At 38.9% G+C, this 24788-nt stretch overlaps 1 protein-coding gene across 1 annotated transcript in view; it reads right to left on the reverse strand.

The window, feature by feature from the left end:
• Positions 1-24788, reverse strand: part of LOC124619377 (nesprin-1) — a 635455-nt gene that overhangs the window by 429766 nt on the left and 180901 nt on the right. The window contains exons 6-20 of the mRNA XM_047145705.1: positions 19211-19386; positions 18778-19054; positions 18427-18555; positions 18184-18330; positions 16885-17049; positions 16236-16406; positions 11337-11538; positions 10191-10408; positions 7419-7559; positions 4165-4329; positions 3933-4062; positions 3078-3271; positions 2409-2591; positions 2184-2318; positions 1930-2064 (exon numbers count right to left, since the gene is read on the reverse strand). Of these exons, the coding sequence (XP_047001661.1) occupies positions 1930-2064; positions 2184-2318; positions 2409-2591; positions 3078-3271; positions 3933-4062; positions 4165-4329; positions 7419-7559; positions 10191-10408; positions 11337-11538; positions 16236-16406; positions 16885-17049; positions 18184-18330; positions 18427-18555; positions 18778-19054; positions 19211-19386 (2568 nt within the window). The remainder of the gene's footprint in view (positions 1-1929; positions 2065-2183; positions 2319-2408; positions 2592-3077; positions 3272-3932; positions 4063-4164; positions 4330-7418; positions 7560-10190; positions 10409-11336; positions 11539-16235; positions 16407-16884; positions 17050-18183; positions 18331-18426; positions 18556-18777; positions 19055-19210; positions 19387-24788) is intronic.

Below are 24788 nucleotides of genomic sequence, written 5' to 3' on the forward strand. Positions count from 1 at the left end.
ATTTAGTACATGCCTCATGTAAGGTAGTAACTGTCAGACCAAATTTTGCTTCAGTTATCTTGTTGACATTTGTTCGTTTGGGCAGTGCTTGCTTTCTTTTTTATAAAATGAGGCTTGTACTACCACACATGTACACGTATCAATGATTTTCATGTGAGTTAATGGTAAAGTGTAGCACTGAAGATGGACACAAAGCTCAATATCAGTCCAGGGTAACAAATTTTAAAAATAAATCCTATGCAGCAAATGTCTACTCATAGTCAAATGTTCAAATGTGTGTGAAATCTTATGGGACTTAACTGCTAAGGTCATCAGTCCCTAAGCTTACACACTACTTAACCTAAATTATCCTAGGGACAAACACACACACCCATGCCCGAGGGAGGACTCGAACCTCCGCCGGGACCAGCCTCGCAGTCCACAGCTGCAGCGCTTTAGACCGCTCGGCTAATCCTGCGCGGCTACTCATAGTCCTACGAAGTTCCTGAGATCCTCAATATATTGTCTGTTAACTATTGACTACACATAAATGGAATATTGTATAATATGATTATTCCTCTCACTTGTATTGCATAAAGTTAATGACAAACCAAGAGACCTGATAACGTTAAGTAGGAGTAACACAAGGTTTATATATTTTAATCTAACTTTAAGATTACATCAAACACTAATTTTCATGGAAAACAGAAAGCAAAGATAATGTAATTTAGTGTCATGACAATGATATGGTCATTAGAGATGAGGCACAAGTTCACACTGGTGAAGGGACGGTCAGACAGAAATAACAAAAACATATTTCTTCCTTAGAGTGAAAGGAAAATATTATTTACTGTCTTATGTGTAACTGTGCTCATTTCAGAGTTTTATGATTCCATCTTCTATGACCATGCTACTCTTTTGGTGGTCTTACATCCCTGGTCACCAATTACACCAATGTTACCTTGGCTAACTCCAATAAGCTACAAAACATTTCTTTTGCAAAGTTCATAGTTCTTGCGTGAAAGTTGTTACACATATGCTTGGTTAGTGGTTGCTGGAGTAATAGGCACCATTCCCAGATATTAAACATATAGCAATATGGCAAGTAAGTCATTAATGGTAATTCCAACCATTCTTATTCTTTAGCAATTTTCAGTTCTTACCATCAGATTTTAGAGAAAGAAGTACAGGTAACAGGATAAGGGAAGAATACTGTATATCATGTTTACACAAGTCATGTAACACTAATGTAGAAAGGAATAATTTTTAAAGTCCACTGAGGCAATCAGCAAGCCACATCAGAGGCAAAGATCTGCGATCAACTGAATTCCAACACAGTCATAATCTGTCAGAAACATTCAAATAAGCAGAGATGGGTTAATGTAGTAAGGTATGCAAGAAAAGCTGTACAGGTTTCGGAAAATTGGTTGAAGAATTACATATTTTATTTTAACTGCAAGTTTTTTGCTGCACTATTTATTTATTTACTTGTAGTGATACACATTACACAATGTAAGCATAAGACTAACATAGAAATAAGGAACATTATACATATTACACCATCCTCACAGGTACACTAGATAATGGCAAAACACCAAAATGAACTCGTCATGTAACTTTTATCATTATGAGTAAATAATGCAGCAAAAAACTCATACTTAAAATAAAACATGTCACTCTTTGACCACATGCAAGCTGCGGGTGCACTGGAAAGGAAATTGTTGAAATCGGGAGAGATAGAGGCGAGCTTGACCTATCAGCCAGATCATAAAACATGGTTGCAGATGTGGCTTCTAGATCATTTAAGAGTTTTTGGTTGGATGTGATTGTAAATAAAAGGTCATTTGGTGTACAAATGTGTAACTTAGCAAATGCCAAAGTGTTTGCAGAACGTTCAAAAGATCTGATGTATCTACTACTGTCTTAAACAACTGTTAACATTTTACATACCTTCCATTTTGCTTGAAGCCTGTCAACTATAGCCTTGATAGTACCTTGCTGATCTGCAGGCAAACAATTTCTCAAGTCCTGGCCTGCATTTATCAGATCTTGAATCCAATGTTCATTCACTCGTTCAAAGAAAGCCTATCAATTATGAAGACAAATAGTTAAGTATTCCACATAAAAATTGCAACATAGGAGAAAAAATATAACCATGTTAAATAATAGCTTAAGTATTAATGTTGTCTTCAATAGTCACATACCTTGTGAACTTCAATTGTTTGTTTTGTGTCTATATGTTTTTCAGAAATGAGTTTATCTGCCTTCTGCAACCATTCTGAAATAATCTTTTCACTTTCTTGGAAATTATGCCAACATCTATTAGCCTCCTGCAGTTTCTGTTAAAAAAAAGGTTAGTGAATCTCTGTTGACCAAACCAATTCTTAGTACTAGTACCTTTGTGTTCTTCTAGGAATAGAAATACTTACTTGTTCCCATTGCTGTGCTTGCTGTGTTACACGCGCAAAACGATCATTCAGTTGTATCATTCTGAGGTTGAAATCTTCTGTATCAACACCTTCTGTGTGATCCACTGATTTCACAATACTTTGGAATATTTTGTTTTTGCTTTCAAGCATTGACTTATAATACAGAGTTCGTGAAAAGAATGCCTGTATAAATGCAGAAAGATAGTTATATATTTAAAGGAATAATTTTACCAGATATGTTGATATCACTCACATGGTTATCAATATTGCACAATTTCAATAACATAATCACTGATGGTGCCATGCTACCAGTCAAAGTGACACATTTTTAATTCTCTAGATTTTTGTTTAGGAGAATTCATTGAAATATCCAAGGAAGCAAAAATTTAAAAAGATATATCAACAATTTCTGAAAGAGCACAATAACAGTGCTAGCATAAGAAATTATATTTGTCATACAGACAGAAAAATGAGTATGTACAGTATTACAAGCAGATTTGAGATTATTGGGCATACATAATACATTTCATTTTTCTTTAATTTTTACTACAAAATTTATTCTGTCGACATACTACAGAGATTACAAAGAACAGAAAGTTTTCTCATGATGTATCAAAGTTACACTATACAAATAAGTAAGTTACTATCGACTTAAAAGTGTACTCTAACCTTGTGCCTGTCAAGTTGAGCTTGGACACTCTCCTGACCACCTGTAAGTGATAGCGATGACAAGAAGGTTTCTGCCTCATCAAGCCATTGACTGATTTCCGCCTGTCCTGTTTCCAGGGACTCTTGTTGCACTAGGATTTGGTGGAAAAGGTGGAGCTGCATTGGTATTAATGCTCGGACACGAACAAGAGCCTCTGTCAAAAGAAATACACTGTTTAGTACTCTGCTATGTGCATGCGTAACACAAATAGTCTGATTGGTTGCATCACACAAAGCAGACTTTTTACACTACACTGCATTGAGTTTTATTTAGTAAACAAGTGATGGCAGTCATGTTTGTTATTAACTGATGTCTAATAAAAACTTTATACTTCTCTTTCTTGACAAATAAGATTTTCATCTTTGATGTATTCAGATAGATTAATATGATAACACTGTAAAGAAAAACGCATTCTTTCAAGCTTGTAAATTTAATTTTTTAAAAATTACAGTATTATTTCAGTCAGGTAAAAAAGTGAACAGAAAAAGAAACACATATAATATCTTATTTTCTACATATTTTCTTGGCAAACCTGAAAACTGAAAACATCACTGTATGGTTAACATTCAGATGCTACTGACTAATAATGAGAGATCAGGCCTTACAGTACCGCAATAGATCATGAAATGGAACAGATACAATATGTTGGCTAGCATATTGGAACAGCTAAGAGAGCAAACATTTGATACAACCTGACATAAAAACTTATTAGCTGTATGATTAGATTAACTATAATCTTAACTGCCATAAGATACATGATATCAAATATTAAACATTCCATCACACACTTCTAGATATGGATTTACGGTAATCACCTTTCTCCTTTTTAAGTGTGTTCATGATTCTGTCTACTTCCTCCCGAGAAAGATCTTGAAGCATGGACTGGAAAATCTTGCTCACATTCTTAAATAGATCTTCAATGTCTTCCACTTCACTTTGTAGTTGCTGAATAAGCAAGAGAAATAAAGATTAAAGCAAATTATTTGAAGTCTTACCAATGTTACATTTGGCATAACTTACAAGATACTATATAAAAAAATACCTTACCTGTAGTCTCTGTCCATAAGCTTTTATCTTTTCAGTCGAACTTAATTGTGATGAAGACAGAACAGATTCTGCAGTACGCAACCACTTCTGTAGTTTGTCAATCCCTGCTCGGTAGTCCTTCCGGTTTCTTAGAATATCGCCAGCATGCATGTACTGTTTAACGTGCTGTGATCATAAAATGGAGCATGCTGATAGAAACTGGCCACACTTAATTTAACATTACATTTGGAAATCTATAATTGTGTTCAATGGTTTCTAATACCACACTAAGACAGAACTCTAATCTGGGGGAGAGGGGAAGGGGTGATGGAAAGAGGTCAAAGTCTTAACTAATTGAAGCTCTGTAATTTCTTAGTGGCTGCGGTAGTTAAATTTGTTTATTTACAGCCTTCTAACTAAAGATGTAGTATTGCAGAACAATTACATTCATTCCCTTAGCTGAACAGTTTGGGTCGCTGCCTTCAGTACAGAAGTACCTGGGTTCGTTTCCCAGTATCTCCTCAAATTTTTTTCTGAGGTGGGGAGGCCTGGTGCAGGCCCCACTCCGCCCTTGCGAGGTAAAATGAAGAGCTGCTCGAAAACAAAGCGGCGATATCATCAAGCATCATCAACTGGCAACAACAGCCGGAGGGATTGGCAACATCCTGATCACATGTCCCATGATCATAGATCGTTTGTCATACTGCCTTGTAGGCAGCAGTTGGTCATTTGGAACAGTCATTAGGCCTAATCTGTTAGTGATACTTACTTAACACATTGTGGTTCGAGTCCAGAAATGACTGGACTGGCAAATGTTGACCATATGGTCAGTGCCTGAGCCTGATTTGTGCTGGGTGGAGAAATTTGTAGCTCCCATTGCAATGGGTGCCCTCTCTTAAGACCAATGTAGGTGGGACAAGACAGGTTATATGCATCTTTCTTCTAACTAGTTCATGAATTTTGAGTGCTTTGGATAGCACTTTGTACATAGCGATCTTTTGTTATGTCCCAAACCTTTTGTAGGCTACGTAATCCATAGTCCACACACTGTGCAGCTTTGAAATGGTGATCTTCAATGACAGTGATGTTCTCAAAGCTCTTCAAGAAAAAATAGGTGCTCACAGTTCAGAAGAAGTGGAAGATTCTTATACTGATTCATAGTTCTATGCAGCTGGATGAGTAGGTAACAAGGAAGAGAATATTCTGTCACACGTCTGGTTGTTCTTCCGGAACTGCAACACAGTCACCATCTACTTCAGGCATCAATGGTAGGTGGAGCTCCACAGTTTCCAATGCATTTATTCACAATGGTCTCATTAATCACCTTATGAGATATATTCACTACAGACACATGTGAACAGTTCACAAAATTTGTCATTTCACATTGATCCCCATTTCTTTAAATCCAGTGACAGCAATGATTATCATTTTTTGCATCTCCAAATAGTCACTCCCTTACATACGAAGGCTTTGAGTGAAATGTATCAAACAGCTTGTCAACACCGTCATACACCCGCCTCACTAGCCAATGACACTAAATGTATGTTTTTAAGCTATATGTGTATAACTAGCACAATTACAGTATTATGAAAAGGATAGATTACTATTCACCACATAGCAGAGATGCTGAGGCACAGATAGGAGAAACAAAAAGACTGACAAACAAGTAAGCTGTTGTCTGATTCCAATGAAGGCCTTTTTGGCCAAAAGCTTACATGTTTGACAGTCTTTTTGTCATGCCTATCTGAGACTCATCATCTCTGCTGTATGGAGAGTAGTAATCTATCCTTTTCATAATTTTGTCATTATTCCATCCTGGATTTTCCATTGTTAAATAGCATAGTTATATTACTTGACAAGATACATCATCTTATAATCCTGCCACATGTCAAAGGATCAGTTGATGGAATTAAGCCTACATCTGATGAGGCTGCTATGTCAAGTGCTGTCAATTGATACATTCTTTAATGCCAGTTCATGACGGTAAACAACAGTGGCATATTTAAAGACTGCTGCAGACTTGTCTCGGTTTTACTTGTCTCATCTCACTGATGTGTTCTATGTGCTCGCCAGTGGACTTATTTATGACAAATTTGCAATACATTGATTATTTCATGGAACTGGTTTGGACTTTGTTATTCCTTGTCATCTGTGTTTCACTTGCACATGGTCATCTACATTTTCATAATGCGGTGCTGTCTTTGTTGTCCATTCGACTGTATTTTGCACCTTCTGTGAGCAAACCAACAGCGTGTACATGCACAAAGACAGCGGTTCATACTCAAGTGCTTCCCAGTTGGTCAGACTTACAGTTATCCAGCACAAATGTTTGAGATATTTGGTAAAACTCCCGAGTACTTTAATGGCCAAGAGCTATCCACCTCCATAAGTCTTTGCTCTGTTTAGTACAAGAAGACTCAGGATCTATTATATTCTACAATTTATTTGTACTTAAATTGTGTCCAATAAAATCTGTGTTGTTGAAGAAGAAGAAGAAGAAGAAGAAGTGCAACATTTAGGATCATTACAGACTTATCGGTAATTTAAGATGCATGATATGAAGATAATTAAATTAAAACATTTGAGTAACATTATCCACTAAGATAGAGCAACAGAATTCTAGCAAAGGAACCAACAAAATAACAGACATTTGGCCAGCAGCACATCTGTGTTGCAATATAGGGTTATCCTGTGTATTTTTTTGTATTACATGCTTTTCTATAGGCATTCCAGTCAGTTCTTTACTATTCCAGTAGCTTTACCTTTTGAATTTTTTTCCAAGTTTCATTTTGTTGTATCATTCCAACTAATTTTGCACTGTCAAGAATTCATTATACTTTTAGCCTCATTCTCAAAATTCCTGCTCACATATTCTCTTTCACTTTACGAATATTGACTACAATGAAGTTTTCAGCTGGGTGTCTGAACAGTGATGTCCAAAGTTTAGTTATTTATATAACCTATTATTAGAAATAATGTCAGTGTGAAACACTGTGACAATCTTGTAAATTTTTTAAATTACATATTGCGCCATTTGTTTGACATGAGGCTGTAATATGTAATTAAAAGTCACACTTTATGATGTCAACATTTATCAACTGCTTTGAATTTTTATGTCCAGCAGTGCTAAGGCATCTTATTATTTGCAAAATAGTCAGTAGCCAGATCTGTATATCCTCAAATCTTTCATGCTATCAATAGTGTAAATAACTGTATGTTAACTTCAGTGACAACATTAACATATTCTCAATTTAATGTTGAATGTGAATGATTACCTGGAACAGATCTTCCCAACGGGATGATATTACCAAGTATCGTTCTTTCAGCTCATGGGCAACTTGATCCTCACAGGTTGCAATGAGGAAACTAACAGTGTCACCTAATAGTTGATACTTGTCCTTCCAAACACTCAAGTCCTAAAAAGAAAATGAAAGATTTTTAAAAAATCAACAAGTTTACATGTACTGAAATTTACTGTAGTCAAATGCCATGTCTACAGTACACTTCTAAGTGCAGTAGATGGTATCAGTATGTTAGCCTTTCATCCAAAATAGAAGAACATTTCACTTAAATTCACAAATATCACAACAGGACTATAATGAAAAGCTAACACAAAATTAATAAAAATATAATAGTGTGTGCAACCAAAACATGGTAGACGCAGATCACAAAAAAATGCTAGAAATGTGGGGGTCAAATAAAAACAAGCAAAATGGCACAGAAAATAAAAATGTAAAGCTACAAATATGAAACAGAAAAATTGATTACGATTATAAATACTGATACAAAAAAAAGACAGTGTAATGCAAACCCATATGCACAGGTAATCTCTGAGTCTTTGGCTCCAGAACCTAAAGTGTCCTGGTGGAGAGGATTAAGAGTTATTGTTGCCTCCAAAAGTACTAGTTTTTGATGTAGAACAAATACATGTGCATTGAAAGTTAATTCCCTATTGCCTTAGAACAAGGGCACTGAAGCTCCAAATAGACGATAGCGAATATGAAATCTTTGATTAAAATGAATACCTTCCTGATAGACAAGGAGAAAAGACAGCTCACAAAATCATCATAAACACAGATTACACCAGGGGACTGCTCAACATAAACAAATGATGACTGCTAAAACACAACAGTTATAAATAATTGTTTGTTATAACGTTAATCACAGGATAAAAAGGCTTAAATTCAACAAAAATTTCATAGAATCAAAGGAGACCATCAAACAAATTCAAAACATGATTAATCTATAGTGAGGATTTGAATTATTCACATTCAGTGTGATTTCAACAATGAATGTGAGTTAAAACTTGTGAGAATAGTGAAACCTACAAATATTACCTGCAAATGATGTAAAAAACGGTTAGCATAAGAAATTGACATTTTTGTTTCTACAACTTTTCCTGTTTGCGTGTGCAGTACTGAGAGACAAAGTAATTTTTTACTATAAAAAATTGACAAACTGTTAAATTAGACAATGGAGACAATCACATCAAAACTAAGAGATGAAGGTATCAATAGTTTTAAGTGTCACCTTTAGAAAGAATTGAAAGTACAGAAGGTTGGATTATAATGTTCTATGAACTTCAGACACACAACACACTAAAGCTTTTAGAATTATTTTCAGTTTTACCATAATTATGATAAGAGACTTGTTGGCATGTATTCTATGAATCCAAAGAATGAACATTATCAATTTACTTTATCTCCCTATAGGCACACTTTTCTTGATACCAAATATATGTGAATGCTTCACAAAAATCGATTTTCATATTAAACCAACCAGCCACCAATAACACCGCCACTTACGTAATTGTCATCCATGCCTTTGCAAACAGGATCACAAATGGATCTCCTGCACCATGCTAACAACATTTCACACAAATCTGATATCCAAGCAATTCTCTTATTACACAGTGCACACCTAGACAAGAACATTAAAATGCATTCTTCACCAGTCAACTATCTTTTGCCATGCAGACAAATGAATATTCTTCCAAATTTCCCTCTTAACATCAACACCCACACCCAGAGTGCTATTCCACTGTGCAGCCATTCAATAAAATATCTTTGCATCTCCTTCAGCCCCTTCTACTCCAAATTTCTTGTCCCACTGGGTCTTATTGGGAGATGACACATCTATACCGCATATTCACTTGGAAGATCCTATTCCAACCCTATTCAGCTGTGGTCAACATCATGCACTACTGTAGTAACTGCTTCATGAACCATTCCACCTCAATCTTTGTCTGTCACTACCCTTTCTTAATGGCTCAGATGAGAACCACCCATTCACTTCCCTTCAGTCCTGAGACTCCTGCCCCCCTCCCTCCCAAATATCCAACATTCCCTGTCCTCATCCCCCTTCCCAATCCCTTAACCTAATGCTCTGCCTCTGTCCTTGTTCCCAATCCCTTCACCCGTCTTCAGCTTCTTACTCTAACTCAGCTGAAGGACACTGTGTCCAAAATAAGAAGACTCTCACATTGTATTTGTCAGGACTGAAAGGAAGTGTTTCACTCTGAACCAAATGTCACATGGAGAGGAGCAGTACAGTGGCAAATAACATTAGATTCCCTCTCTCATGACAGACATTATTACATGTGTTCTGTGCTTCTAAAAATAAATAATAAAATAAATAAAAAGGAGACACAGCTGCTGTTCACAGTCAGTGGTGAAGTAGAAAAATCTCGCTATGGACCAGAGGCCACCCCTGGTCCATCAACTCTTACTTTTTCTTAGAATATGATGAAGCATCAACCATGGAAACATGATACAGTAATGAAAATGGCCTCTGAAGTTCCTCATGTCTTTTTCTTTTAAGTACTTGTCTTTCCTCTTACTACTGTCTTTAAGTCAACAACGTACTAATGATGATGGAAAAGATATAGAAGATCAGTACTGAACAAAATATAAGTTAGTGTGCATACTGGAAAGTTTTAAATAACATCTTCATAGTGTTTAAACATTTTTAGTAAGTTATTCAATTATTTTCACTGGCTTACAAATTACAGTTCTCAAGATAGTGGTGGACTATAAAATAAATGTAACCTGGAAAAATTCTAGTTTGTCATCCTCTTGGAGGTCCAGCATTCCGTATGCTCTATCGAGCCACGCTTCAAACTCATCCACCAAACTGTTCCAGCGGCGCCAGTATGCAACAACTTCTTCTAACATACTTTGCACACAGCGGAGCTCCATAGATACACTCTTCCACCGTTCAGCAGTTTCACGCATGAAGTGATCTATCAACACACTTTCTCGTTGATCTAGAAAAGATAATGCACATAAATAACATTAAACATGTGATATCTGGTTCCTGAACTACTACGTTTAACATATTCCCCTCATAGACAACCAAAATTGTTTATTTTTACAACAAATAGGAAAAATCAGAACAACTGCAAAATTACCATGAACATAAGTAAAACTTTTAGTGTGCCCGAAGGCCGGATTAGCCATCACACAGCTTTGATACAACTGGATATTGGTGTAAACTTCATAGACCTTTGCGACTACTGGTTCTATTGGAGGTGGAATGGCTTCACTTTCTTCTGGCTTGAGAGCTGGGCCATCCAGAATATTACAAGCAGACCTATTCACTTGCATAGCTTTCAAACCAAGGTACTACTTGGGATTTTGCACATACACAAAGTACCGTCATATGTGAAAGATACAAAAATACCACAATATTCTGATAATCAAATTCAGAAGTTTTTGATTGCCATCTGACACCAGCCAGGTCAACACACTGTAATTAGTCTTATAATTTATATCAACGGGAGAAAATGATTATATTAAAATGTATGATTTATGTAAAAATCTTCAGACTATTTTCCAATGGTGATAGCCACAGGCGGTGAATGGAGCAGGTACCATCTGTTGAAACATGAACGTCAACTGCTCCTTAACGTCAGAATTTATATGTGTTATAAAAATGAAACTGGAGTCGTAGATTTAGAAAATTAAAAATATACAATTAGCAGATAATAAATCCAAATTGACTTCTGACTGGTTAACAGGCACAGACGGACATAGTGGTATTTGGTGCATGAGGGTTCCATATTTTTTGTTTGCCTTCATAACATGAATAGTATTTCCCCCTCCCCCACCCTCTCTCTCTCTCTCTCTCTCTCTCTCTCTCTCTCTCTCTCTCTCTCTCTCTCTTTTCTCCTTTCTCTTTTGTCTGAACCTTACCTACATTTCCTTCTCGTTTGTACTCTTCTACAACCTTTTGCATGTCAATATATGCTTTATTGAACTCCTGGAAGATTCGGTTACGAGAAACGAAGTTTCTATATTGGTCCAGCAATTGTTGCACTTTTTCTTCACGGCCATATTTTACAGCCCAACCTCGCAATTTTGACTCCGTCAGATGGAGGAAGGCTATGAGGCAACACTGTAAAATTTGAGAAACATAACGTTAAACATCTGTAAGCATCATAACTTACATAAATGTGTCTGTACTTTACTTGAAGAAAACTACATAATTTAAAAAATGCAAAAACAAACTTTCATATACAAATACAAGGTAATCAATTCTTGAGAAATTTCGTTTTCGTTAAGAAGTGTTATAAACATAAATGATTATTATAACAAACAATTCTGAACGCTAGACTACATAATAAAATATTAAAGTTAATTCAAAAGAATTTTCTATATTCCTAAGCTGCTTAAAATATTTCAAACGAGGATATAAATGAATAACAGATTGAACTTTTATTTAATTTTCTAATAAGTTACTATATCAGTTAAAAAAAATGCATCTTCAAGGAAAAATGTGACAGACATAGTCACATTTTTCCAACATCATTATATAAAGTAAGAGTAGAACAAAATATGCCAAAGTGCTGACTGGGAGGAATAGCACCAAACCAGAAAGCAACTTTATGTGATTCTTCGAGCTTTCCGAGGGACATGTTGAGATTTCATGTATTTTGCCAGATATCAAAGTAGTTTATATACAATATTTCAACAACATGAGTTGTTATCTTCATCAGTTGCTACCCCAGATTACTAATTGAATGACATGGGTCCAGTATTTATATCTGCGGCCTTCCTCTTCCATGGGCAGTTCCAGGTGATCTATCTGCAGTCTGCTCCCACTGGAAGCTCGTCTTCTGTCTGATGTGCCAGGCCAAACACTGGTGGTTCATCTTCGCTCCAGTGCAACCGATTACACACTGGTGTTCCATTTTCAGTCCAGTGCTGTTCTAGGTGTTTCCTCTGTGGTCCACTCCCTCTAGAAGCATCCTGTGATGTTTCATCTTCAGTTGGGGAGTTTGGTGTTTGTTCCTTACCTCCACACTCGCAGTTCTTCTTTTAGTGTCATTCTGTTGCTGCCTCCACTGCTATTTCAGCAATTCCAGTGCAGGATTGCAGGCACCACTGAGGTGATAACCAATGTCAATATTCATGAGGTTTTCCACCACCTTTGTCTCTGTAAGACTTTCTTATAACACTGTCTTAGTACTTTGGAGTTGGTGATGGATGATTTCACTGCCTTCTTAGTCAGGTGTGCCTCTGAAGTCCACTGTTCTCATTGTTTGGCTAATGTATGACTTGCCACATTGGCAGAAATAATATAAATTCTTGGTTTTTGTAGTTCCAGGTCATTTTTCACATTGCTCAGTAGTCCTCTTATTTCAGTAGGTGGAGAGAACACACACTTGGCGTTGTGCTCGATTAATGCAGGGAGGCGAAAACAACTGTGGTCTTAAACCACTGTTGCCTGCACCAAAACTAAATTTATTGCGCAGGATGTAGATGTTATGCATCCTGAGAATCCTGCTGATTTTGGCAAGGCAGGTACACCATAGTATTTGCTTCTTTTGCCCTTCTTCTAGATCATGTGGCAGAGAGGCGGGTTGAAAAGCCTTCTGAATCTGTTTGGTCGTGTATACATTTTTGCAGATCAACGATTCTAGGTGCTCTATTTCTGCTGCCAAATGATCAATGTCTGACAAGGTGTGTGCTCTGTGGACCTATGTCTTCAGAACTCCATTCTTCTGTACTTGGTGGTGACAGCTGTTGGCTTGCAGGTACAAACCACTGTGTGTAGGTTTCTTTTAAACAAATACATCCAGAAATGGCAACTGGCCATCATTTTCCAGTTTCATGGTGACTTTAATATTTTGGTGGTGTAAGTTATGATGTTCCAGAAACTCATTGAACAACTCCCTACCACAAGGCCAGATCAAAAGGTATCATCCACATACTTGAAGAAGCAATCTCTAAAACTGACTCTTCAGATCTCTCCATGAACATAATGGCAGCCACTGGACAGCAAGCTGCCCATTGCTACACACCCTGTCTGCTCATAATTTTGGTCCCTATACAGAATATAAGTTGAGGTTAGGATACGGTTCCAATGGGTCTGGTGGACAGGGATACTACACCAAAATTGACCATTATATCACATTTTGTGATATTTAGTTGCTTGAGACTTTGCAAGAAGTCATCCGAATTGCAGATGAGGTGAATACACTTCCCCACATATGGGAACAGGAGTAACTTCAAGTGCTGGGCTATTGGCTATGTTTTGTGCCAATGTTGCTGACGACTGGGCGTGGTGGCATAACCACCTTGTGTAATGTCAGCAGCCTGTAAAGTCTAGGTGCAACTGGCACTCTCTATCATAATTGTTTGATGACCTTGTTAGTCATAATCATCTTCTTGTCCACAGGGTCACATTCCAAAAGTGTGTACACAGGGTCCTCCCAGAAGATGATGCACTCTCTCATCATAATTAGTTTGCTGTAAAATGACTGTTGATCTACCTTTATTTGCTGGTAACACCAGAATGTTGCTGTCTTCATGGAGCCTCTTGAGTGCAAGCTCTCATCAGTTGAGACGCTTGATTTTGGAGGCTTTGCCTTGGTGAATGCTGTGCAAGAGTTTATGGAACATGTTAACTCAGGCCACCCAAATATTAAGTTTATCTTGGAACTGGAAAAGGATGACCTGTTGCCATTTCTGGATGTACTTGTCAAAAAGAGAGCAGATGGATCATATAGCTACAATGTTTATTGCAAACCTACACACACTGATTTATACCTGCAAGTCAGCAATTGTCACCACCCAGTGCAGAGAAATGGAGTTCTGAAGAGATAGGCCCACAGACCACACACCTTCTGAGATCGAGATAGTTTGGCAGCACAAAAAGATCATCTACAATCAGTATTCTGCAAAAATGGATACACAGCTAAAAAGATTCAAAAGACCCTTCAACCAGTCACTCCACAACATGATCTAGAAGAAATGCAAGATGGAGCAAAGACTGCAGCATACCTGCCTTGTGTGGGGTTTATTTCTGTTAAAACCAACAGGATTCTCAAGATGCATCAATTAGATGTGTGTTCTGTCCACCTATCAAAATAAGAGGACTACTGGAAACTGTGAAAGATGACCTGGGGCTATGAAAACCTGGAATTTTTAATATGTCTCACCATGGGCCAAACATCTGGACAATAGGCATCAGACGCAAAGAACATCAGAGACACACCCTCCTATGAAAACCTGGAATTTATAATATACACTCCTGGAAATTGAAATAAGAACACCGTGAATTCATTGTCCCAGGAAGGGGAAACTTTATTGACACATTCCTGGGGTCAGATACATCACATGATCACACTGACAGAACCACAGGCATATAGACACAGGCAACAGAGCATGCACAATGTCGGCACTAGTACAGTGTATATCCACCTTTCGCAGCAATGCAGGCTGCTATTCTCCCATGGAGACGATCGTAGAGATGCTGGATGTAGCCCTGTGGAACGGCTTGCCATGACATTTCCACCTGGCGCCTCAGTTGGACCAGCGTTCGTGCTCGACGTGCAGACCTCGTGAGACGACGCTTCATCCAGTCCCAAACATGCTCAATGGGGGACAGATCCGGAGATCTTGCTGGCCAGGGTAGTTAACTTACACCTTCTAGAGCACGTTGGGTGGCACGGGATACATGCGGACGTGCATTGTCCTCTTGGAACAGCAAGTTCCCTTGCCGGTCTAGGAATGGTAGAACGATGGGTTCGATGATGGTTTGGATGTACCGTGCACTATTCAGTGTCCCCTCGACGATCACCAGTGGTGTACGGCCAGTGTAGGAGATCGCTCCCCACACCATGATGCCGGGTGTTGGCCCTGTGTGCCTCGGTCGTATGCAGTCCTGATTGTGGCGCTCACCTGCACGGCGCCAAACACGCATACGACCATCATTGGCACCAAGGCAGAAGCGACTCTCATCGCTGAAGACGACACGTCTCCATTCGTCCCACCATTCACGCCTGCCGCGACACCACTGGAGGCGGGCTGCACGATGTTGGGGCGTGAGCAGAAGACGGCCTAACAGTGTGCGGGACCGTAGCCCAGCTTCATGGAGACGGTTGCGAATGGTCCTCGCCGATACCCCAGGAGCAACAGTGTCCCTAATTTGCTGGGAAGTGGCGGTGCGGTCCCCTACGGCACTGCGTAGGATCCTACGGTCTTGGCGTGCATCCGTGCGTCGCTGCGGTCCGGTCCCAGGTCGACGGGCACGTGCACCTTCCGCCGACCACTGGCGACAACATCGATGTACTGTGGAGACCTCACGCCCCACGTGTTGAGCAATTCGGCGGTACGTCCACCCGGCCTCCCGCATGCCCACTATACGCCCTCGCTCAAAGTCCGTCAACTGCACATACGGTTCACGTCCACGCTGTCGCGGCATGCTACCAGTGTTAAAGACTGCGATGGAGCTCCGTATGCCACGGCAAACTGGCTGACACTGACGGCGGCGGTGCACAAATGCTGCGCAGCTAGCGCCATTCGACGGCCAACACCGCGGTTCCTCGTGTGTCCGCTGTGCCGTGCGTGTGATCATTGCTTGTACAGCCCTCTCGCAGTGTCCGGAGCAAGTATGGTGGGTCTGACACACCGGTGTCAATGTGTTCTTTTTTCCATTTCCAGGAGTGTATTTTACACTTCTCAGAATATTGCCTTAAAATAGCACTGTTTACACACATTTTTCATTGACCAAGTAGTTATGACAGGCATGAATACAGTTAATTAAAGAGCATTCTAAAAACAAAAGGACACTATACACTCCATTACCTTATGCTCAAGGAATTTCAGTCTGATGCGCCTCTTTGCTGCTTTTGGACCAATTTCTTCCAATCGTTTTGCCATCATTTGGAGTTGCTCAGGTGAAACATTACTAGCAAGTGATGAGCTTCTTGCTTCCTCAAACTTCTTTTGTACAGCAGGTAGGTCAGCAAAGAAAGCCTGAAGGAAGGATAAATACAATAACTGCACCTTAACATCACACACATTTGCCATGCTGGTCTTCATACTTTATAATGCTCCCCAATTAATTAATGGTTCCTAAGTACAATACACACATGGAAAGGTGGACAGTAAAACTAAGATTACACTGCACATGGAATGTATTTATTGTATTAGATTTGTATTCATTTGATAAACCTCACAGAGCTGCTGTCATATACTGGATTTCCATGGATGAAATTTTTTTTCCGGAACACTTTATGCAGTGGATTATAAATGGAATGGTATTAGCCGAGCTCTTTCAGGTTCTATAATTTTATAGGATTTGGAGTATATGTTTATATCTGAAAAATAACCCTTGACTAAGGATTCTGGCCTTTCAAATGTGGTACACAGAGAGGAGCCATGAATTCCTTGTTCACTGCAGCGAACATTGGGACACAACAAATTTAACATACAAATTAAAAATAAAATATACCTTGTGTTCTTCCAGTCGTCGGCTGATAATACTGGCTGTCTCTTCATTCATGGCAGTAGGTATATCATCAGAATCAATAAGGGCTTCTGCACGGGCAAGCCACTGCCCTACTTCACCCAAGGCACCTGGCAGACGGGAATCTAGCAACCACAACCAATTCCGCAGCTGCAAGGAGACATTGGCAAATGATAAAAATTTGGAACAAACATCCTAAATAGCGAAATCAGATTGCAATTTTTACCCTTATGATCACAAATTCTGAAAATATTGAAGTGCTATCAATCCAAGAATTTCCATGAGAAAATTCAGTTGATATACAGAATCGCAGTGTAACAATACTTCAGGCTGATGAGAATATTATGTAAATGATTGACTTCTACCCACCATATACGGGAGACATTGAGTCTCAACATAAAGACTGCTTTCTAAAGCAAAAAACACACACACATTCACACAAGCACAACTCACATACACATAACAAGTCTCTGGCTGCTGAGATCCAAGATTGTGTGAATGTGTGTGTTTTTCTTTTCTACCTTACAAGAAGGCCTTTTGGCTGAAAGCTCAAATGTATAGCAGACTTTCTGTTGCGCCTGTCTGTCTGTGTCTCAATGTCTCCTCTACAAGGCGAGTAGCAATCTAACTTTTCCATAATACTGACAATATTGTCAAAAGGATAAATTGCTACTTACCCTATAGATGAGACACTGAGTCACAGACATGCATCCCAAAGGGCTGCTAAACAAGTGGGGTTTTGGCCAAAAGGCCATATTCTAAAGGAGACAACACACACATTCAAAGATAAAGAATGGGGTGGTTCTCTGCAGAGTCAATGAAGAAGTGAACAAATGGAAAACAATGACAAGAAGAGGAAGGAGGATGATAAGACATGTTTTAAGGCATCATGGAATTACCTCCATGGTATTAGAAGGTGAAAACTGTAGGAGAATACAGAGATTGGAATACGTCCAGCAAATAATTGAGAACATATGGGTGCAAGTGGTACTATGAGATAAAGAAGTTGGTGCAGGAGAGGATTTTGTGGTAGGTCACATCAAACCAGTAAGTGTCAAGGGTCCAGGGTCTTAATCACTGCATATCTCGCCTGTTCAATGTGTAAGTCACGCATCAATTGCTTCCCAAGACCTACACTCTCATTGTCAGCTAACTACTGTCAGTGGTAACACAAAAAAGAATGGCGGCCTTAGTATTTCCTCTGAAAAATTATAGCTCCGGAAAACATTACCATAACATTTTGCACATTAACAGCATTATTCCATTTGTGTATTCTGTATTTACCTGTGCTTGCAGTTTGTACCATAAGCTTTCAATTTCTTTCCATGACTCATGGGTAATACTGATCATGCTTTGAGATTCCACTAATCGCTTCAGCTTCTCATATGTAGGCACTCTACTATCAACTTCATTCTTAAATAACAGGAAATCCTGCAAGGCAAAATTTAGTTAGACTTATATTCATATAGGCCTATGAATATTATTAACTTGTTCTTTATAATTACTAACCTCACAAGCAATACTTACAGAATAATTCATTGACAATGTATTTGTTTGTTGAAGGTGTTCCATGTACTGTGTTTTTTGCAAAAGCCAAGTTATAAATTCATTGTACTCTGCTTCAATTGCAGCTAATGTACTAGACCCATCAGCAGTCTGTAAGAAAAGCATTGTTTAAACACTGAATGTGGTACAACAAACGATCACTGCAAACTAGCATGACAAATATGAATGACCTGCAGTAGGTATTCTAAATAAAATCAATGTACTGTCTGTGCTAAAATATTCTATATTTGTATCAACATAATATGAATAGGCCTATATAAAACAAAGAATTATTTCTGGAATCAAGCATAAGGTGACACTATTAACATGTACCTTAGGTTCTGGGTATTTGTGTAGGAACTGTGCCACATATGTCATAATTGACTTCTCATCAGGCCTCGGCACATCCACATCCTCTGGATCCAGGAGTCGAGCAATACCCAGTTCACTCTCTGCAACACTGAATGCTGTCTCGAGGCGTTCTCTATTACTCGCTTCACGCATTGCTAAGATATTTACAAGGTTTGCCTTTATGGCATCAATTATCCCAAGGAATGCTACACCATCCCTCCAACTAGGTCCAAAGTCTTTTATCTCTACTCCTAAGTCTCTGCAAAATACAAACAATATATTACTTACAGGTCCAACAATTATCTGAATCATTAACATACCTTAAATGAAACACAAAATTATAACAACTTTAAACAAAAATCAGTATCTTAAACATAACATTGTTAGTGGTTCACATTATGTAACACAGACTTACTTAGGTAAGGCATTGGTCACCCACTGCATAAGTGCAGTTCGGGCACCCTGACGGTGCTTCTCATCAACCATGCGACGCTCTTCAGCTGAGCGTGGGACACCAACACTCTCTAGGCTGCTGGCACTACTACTGTAGGCCCGGCTAAGGGATTCGAGAGCTCGGGTGTTCTCCTCAATCTGCAAAATAGGGCACAAAGTTGTATATAATGTTAATGAGTCCATCAAAATAGTGACATACTGCCCCAAAAACAAAATTTTAAGTTAGTTGACACATTTCCTTGTGATCTTACATACAGGGAAAGCAATTCAAGCTCTCTTACTAAAGTCACATTTTACATCCCAAACTGTTGTCTAACTCAAAGAACATACATTGTGCTGATGTAAGGAACTGAAATGTGTGAATTACTGTTGCAACACATATCCATATTAAATACTGCACCAAGTCACTGAACAAACAGCTGAATTTAAAGTGCAGGTGGCTACTTTAAGTCATGCAAATGAATTGAACAATGCAACTTCACCATTTTTTGAAAAGGCATACATTAAAAAATCAAATTTGTGAGTGAATACATTGATAATAATGTACCACTCGTTTCCTAGTGCTAACACATTATATTCACCGAGTATGAAGTGGTATTACGCAAATTATGTATATGTGTAGTCAGTGCTCACTTCTTGTACCTTGTATAGTTGTGAAAGATCTGCCCCACGACGACATAACTGTCATTCACGTGTAACCCTGCAGACAGTGTTTTAATAATTTCGAGAATCAAGTTATGTTTGAAAGGAAACATCTGTGTTTTTACTTAATTCAGTCGACTATGATCATTGCGCACAGGAAACCAATTGGCCTATTCAGTGCCCTTGGGTCGGCAGTTACAGCATCTACGAGGTTCCTCTCTCGTCCAAAAACTGGACGCGCGATTTTCGCGGTTGTCACTAAAATTTAAACAGAATATAAAGTAACACGAATAATCCACAACAACGCTGACGTTGTAAATTTAAGGTCGCAACCATCAAAAATGTTTTGTACACGCGTTACCGGCATATAATTTAAAACGGTGTTTATATTTACGAATTAGCTGTCTTCTTAATAAACGACAAAAATAAGGCACAGAATATTAGTAACATACTATCTCTTACAGAAAAGGAATATATTTATTTATTTAGTCTGTATCATTAGCCCAAGTATTCTATAATTTTCAACACGCAATCCTGCACCAACAAAAGACGATTTATGTTTCAACAATTATTTTTGCTCATTATGGTCGATACAAAGCAATGTTAGGGAGGAGTTTAGTTGGATGTCTCAGCTGCAACGAGGACTGAACTGACGGAGATACGGAGTCCTTAATTGCATGATGCAATTTCCATGTAAATAAAAAATCAATTATTGAAGTGACGTCACAGTATAACATGTTAGACGTAGTACATGAGCAACCTAGTGTCATCGTTTAGGATAGTGCATCGATAGCAATGTTCTTCGTTACCTATGTCCCGCTAATCACAATGCTATTCTGCTGTTTCCGTACGGGTGTAAATAACATATTCTTTAAACAGCATACTAGTATCTTGCACATAACTTTAACATTTATTTTGAACCATAAACAGTGCCTTAAATAAATTATAATCACTGAAGACCTCTTGAGTAAAGAACCGTTCTAAGCACACGGCACAACCATCTACAAGAAAGATATATAATCGTGTATTAATAACGGACTAATTCCATTCATGGTTCATGGCTCACGGTCCAGTTGCAGGCTGCCTGTCTAACGGCTTCTACGACTACAAAAATTTTATTTTCAATATTTTGTACACTTATTGACCAAGTTTAAAAATTTAAAATGTCGTTATAATCAGTTCACTCAGAAGTATAATCTTATGTTAACACAGAGAAGTAATACAGTTACAAACGTTGTGAATGGCTTGAGGTAGCATAGCTTACTTAGCGCAAATCGCCAGACTATATTCGCACAGTATTTCAGAAAGAGAGCACTTAGCGATTTCCAACGAACTTTAAACATAATTTCAAACTTTTTTACATTTTTCTCGCTTACTTATTAAAATGCGTTAGAAGCTGCTTTATACATGAGCGTTTGATTCTTTAATCGGGAACTTACTGGTACAGTCGAAACAAAATGATATACTTTGAGCAAAATGACCTTCTCTGCGACAACCAACGGGGATTTCGTAGTGTTGCCACGTATTTGTAGCAAAGATTGTAAGAGATTTAAGTAAAGCGCAGATTTAGAACTGCCAAGCGCTATAGTCAATACTGTGGCTTAAGATATTGCTATGCAGCGTGGCTTCGTTACCGAGGTGCAGGAACCACCGGTCCAACGCACTGGCGCAAGGATTTCGGCGTTATTTTCCAGACATCATAAACAAACCTGCCCGAGATATCTCCATTTTCTACAAGACCGCCCATTCCTCTTGTTAGACAACGCAGTCGTATCCTGTGGACGAAGAAGTGTGACGGCTTGTTGAGGCTTACAAGGTACAGCGATTGAAATAGACTCTGCGGAACATGGCTATGCTATACTACATGTGTGTTCACCATTTGACCCAATCGAGAGAGGAGGAAGAATGTGCGATATTTTAAGGTCGAAAAGATGTCCTCTGCAGGCAGCGGGGTATTCTCTTGTGGGTCACAACACAGCGCAACACATAATCATAAGAGCCACGGATAATACAGTACATTTTGGCACAGCCGCATGATAATAGGTCAAACCGTAGACATGAGGCCCGTCTTCCTTCAGTCCTAGACTTCTAAAAGTCTATTCTACAGACTGATTTCAGGATGATTCTGAGAGGTTTACCACATTTATGTAGTCAAATGGTGACTCTGCGTTCTTCTGTCTCGTGCCCGCGCGGTTTGAGGCGTCATGTCACGGATTGCGCTGCCACTCCCGCCGGAGGTTCGAGCCCTTCCTCGGGCATGGGTGTGAGTGTTGATCTTAGCATAAGTTGGTTTAAGTAGTGTGTAAGTCAAAGGACTAGAGATTCACACACATTTTACTGTACCCAAACAACCCAAAAAATGTAAATCTTAAAATACGTTTTGTTCAACTTTGGTTATGCAGTTCAACGTTAAACAATAGAAGGCAAAAAATAATGCAATAAAACGATCTCAATGATCAGACGTAAAGTGTTGTAAGCAAACAAATCTCTATAGATGCCGCCATAGCTGAATAAGTGTTGCTTAAAGTTTATTTTCCGTTTCTCCATTCTGAGGAGACTTAAAGTAGCGTATTTTCTGGTTACTTCTTCTCAAGTGTTATGCATACTGAAGTGGCGAATGGAAATTTGTATCAAGGCTGGGATTCAAACCTGGGTCTCCTGCTAACCACTAGGCTACGCTGGCACAGAGATTCTGTACAATTGCACAGAGTACCCTAGCAAGCCTCCCTCTTCAATTCAAATTCCCATTTACATCTCAGCCGATTTGATATTCCCCCTAAAATTGAATGGAATTACATAGGCTCTCCAGCTGCATTGGAAAAACCAAAAGCACCTATGCCTGGGCTCCAGGCAGGATCCCCTGTTTCACTCAATGCTGAAGTGCTATTTCTAAACAGTTGGAGAGCCTCTGCAATGAGTTTAGTGGGAATACAAAGTGGGCTGAGGTGTGAATCGGTATTTGGATTGGGGAGGGAGGCAAGCTATGGCAGACCGTGCAGCTGTGCAAAGCCACCGTGCCAGGGTGGAATAATACCTAGCGCATGTGCCTAGTGAACAAGAGAGCTGGCTTCGAATCCTGGCTTTGCTACAAATTTCCTAAACACCTCTGATACACCTGTGGTAAACTTACAACGAAAACATGGAAGCGGCCGCGCGGGATTAACCGAGCGGTCTCAGGCGCTGCAGTCATGGACTCTGCGGCTGGTCCCGGCGGAGGTTCGAGTCCTCCCTCGGGCATAGGTGAGTGTGTGTTTGTCCTTAGGATAATTTAGGTTAAGTAGTATGTAAGCTTAGGGACTGATGGCTTTAGCAATTAAGTCCCATAAGATTTCACACATATTTGATCACAGAAGCGGCCAATCTCAGAATTTTTCAAAGAGGCATATTTTGCTTACTTTGACGTAAAGGTTGGGGATCATTACAAGTCATGGGCCACACATTTAGTGTGTTCAACTGGTGAAGTCCCTGCTTCATATGCAAACGGACAGGTGCGCAAAAGACCAACATTCGTCTCAAAAAATCTGACCAATTAAAATGTCAAAAATTGGAGGGAAAAACCTACAATTCGATTCAAAGGTGAGGAAAAAAGTAACTTTTGCCCCCGCTTCATATAAACCTTGGCGTTAGGTAGGAAGTTATTAAAGCTTACCAAAAGAAGGTGATACTTTCAAGTATGTGGCATGTAAGTTACCACGCCTGTCAGAAGCTAACGAGAAAGAAGGGGGTTTTTATCAGCACTGACGCTCGGAAACTGATGAAAAACGTAATATTTGATGACAAAATGAATCAGAATTTTTACTGTCCCATAACATACACAATTAAATCAGAGATGTAATGTACAGGGGAATCTTACACATCATCTTAGATGGTATTACCATATTTTTTGAGTCCAGCCCAGGATACGTTTTTAACGACAGTTAAAGCAGTTTACTGAAGTTAACTTTATTTATTCAGACTATTTTTCCCTAGACAAGATTTTTTTTTCAGAAGTGGTGTTCGTGTCCAGCAGTGTGGTATGAAATTGTAGCCTATTCAGCAGCACATTCAGGTCAGAAAATTGAGCAAAATGTTACTTTGCTATAGAAGCATCGTTAAGTTTCCTACTCCACATTGTATTCAAAGGTAATCGTAATTATAGGTTATGCATTAGTTAATTCCTATAATTAGATCTCCAATGGTACATACCAAATTAAATACAAGATGTCCCGTTTTATACCCTAATGTTATCGCAAATTTTACGAGGGTTTAGTAACTCAGGGTGATCCCACCTTTTGTTTAAAAAATTTCTTACGTTTAGCGAAGCAGTAGCATTAACAGCACGCCTATGTTTTAACTGTTTCTACGCCTTTACATGCAACTGAAAATTCTCCACATAGTGTGCAATCATTGTAATTGCCATTACAAAAATTCAAAATAATTGTATTCCTGTTGCAGGCTAAAACTGAACACACACCTTCATCTGCCCATTGCTCAACGATGGGACAAAAAAAACGAACAGAGGTAAAACGATCAAAAATGTATAGACGATTGCTTCAAACACGAAAACAACATAAACACATTGCCCCTACTCTGTTGCGAAACGACACGTGGAAGGTTGTGGCGGAACCGGTAGCCGTGCCTACCACTGACGTCAGCACTTGCTCAAAAGTCGCCTGGAGGAGGCACCGCCGAATGTTTATAAAAAAACACGATATCGAAATTATGAGTCTAAGATTTAAAGAAAATTCTCAAATCCCGGACATTTTTGCGACCCCATACATTACCACGTCCAGCACTAACAAGGCCGGACAAATGGCGAGTCTAATCTTGGATATTCTTTAAACAAGTTGTCAGCAAGTTTCTTGGCAACTGCAAAAGATCTCGACTGCGAGAATCAGTAAGAAACGTGTTGGTTTCGA

Source organism: Schistocerca americana, chromosome 6 (assembly GCF_021461395.2).
Source record: "Schistocerca americana isolate TAMUIC-IGC-003095 chromosome 6, iqSchAmer2.1, whole genome shotgun sequence".
Taxonomy (NCBI): Eukaryota; Metazoa; Arthropoda; class Insecta; order Orthoptera; family Acrididae; genus Schistocerca; species Schistocerca americana.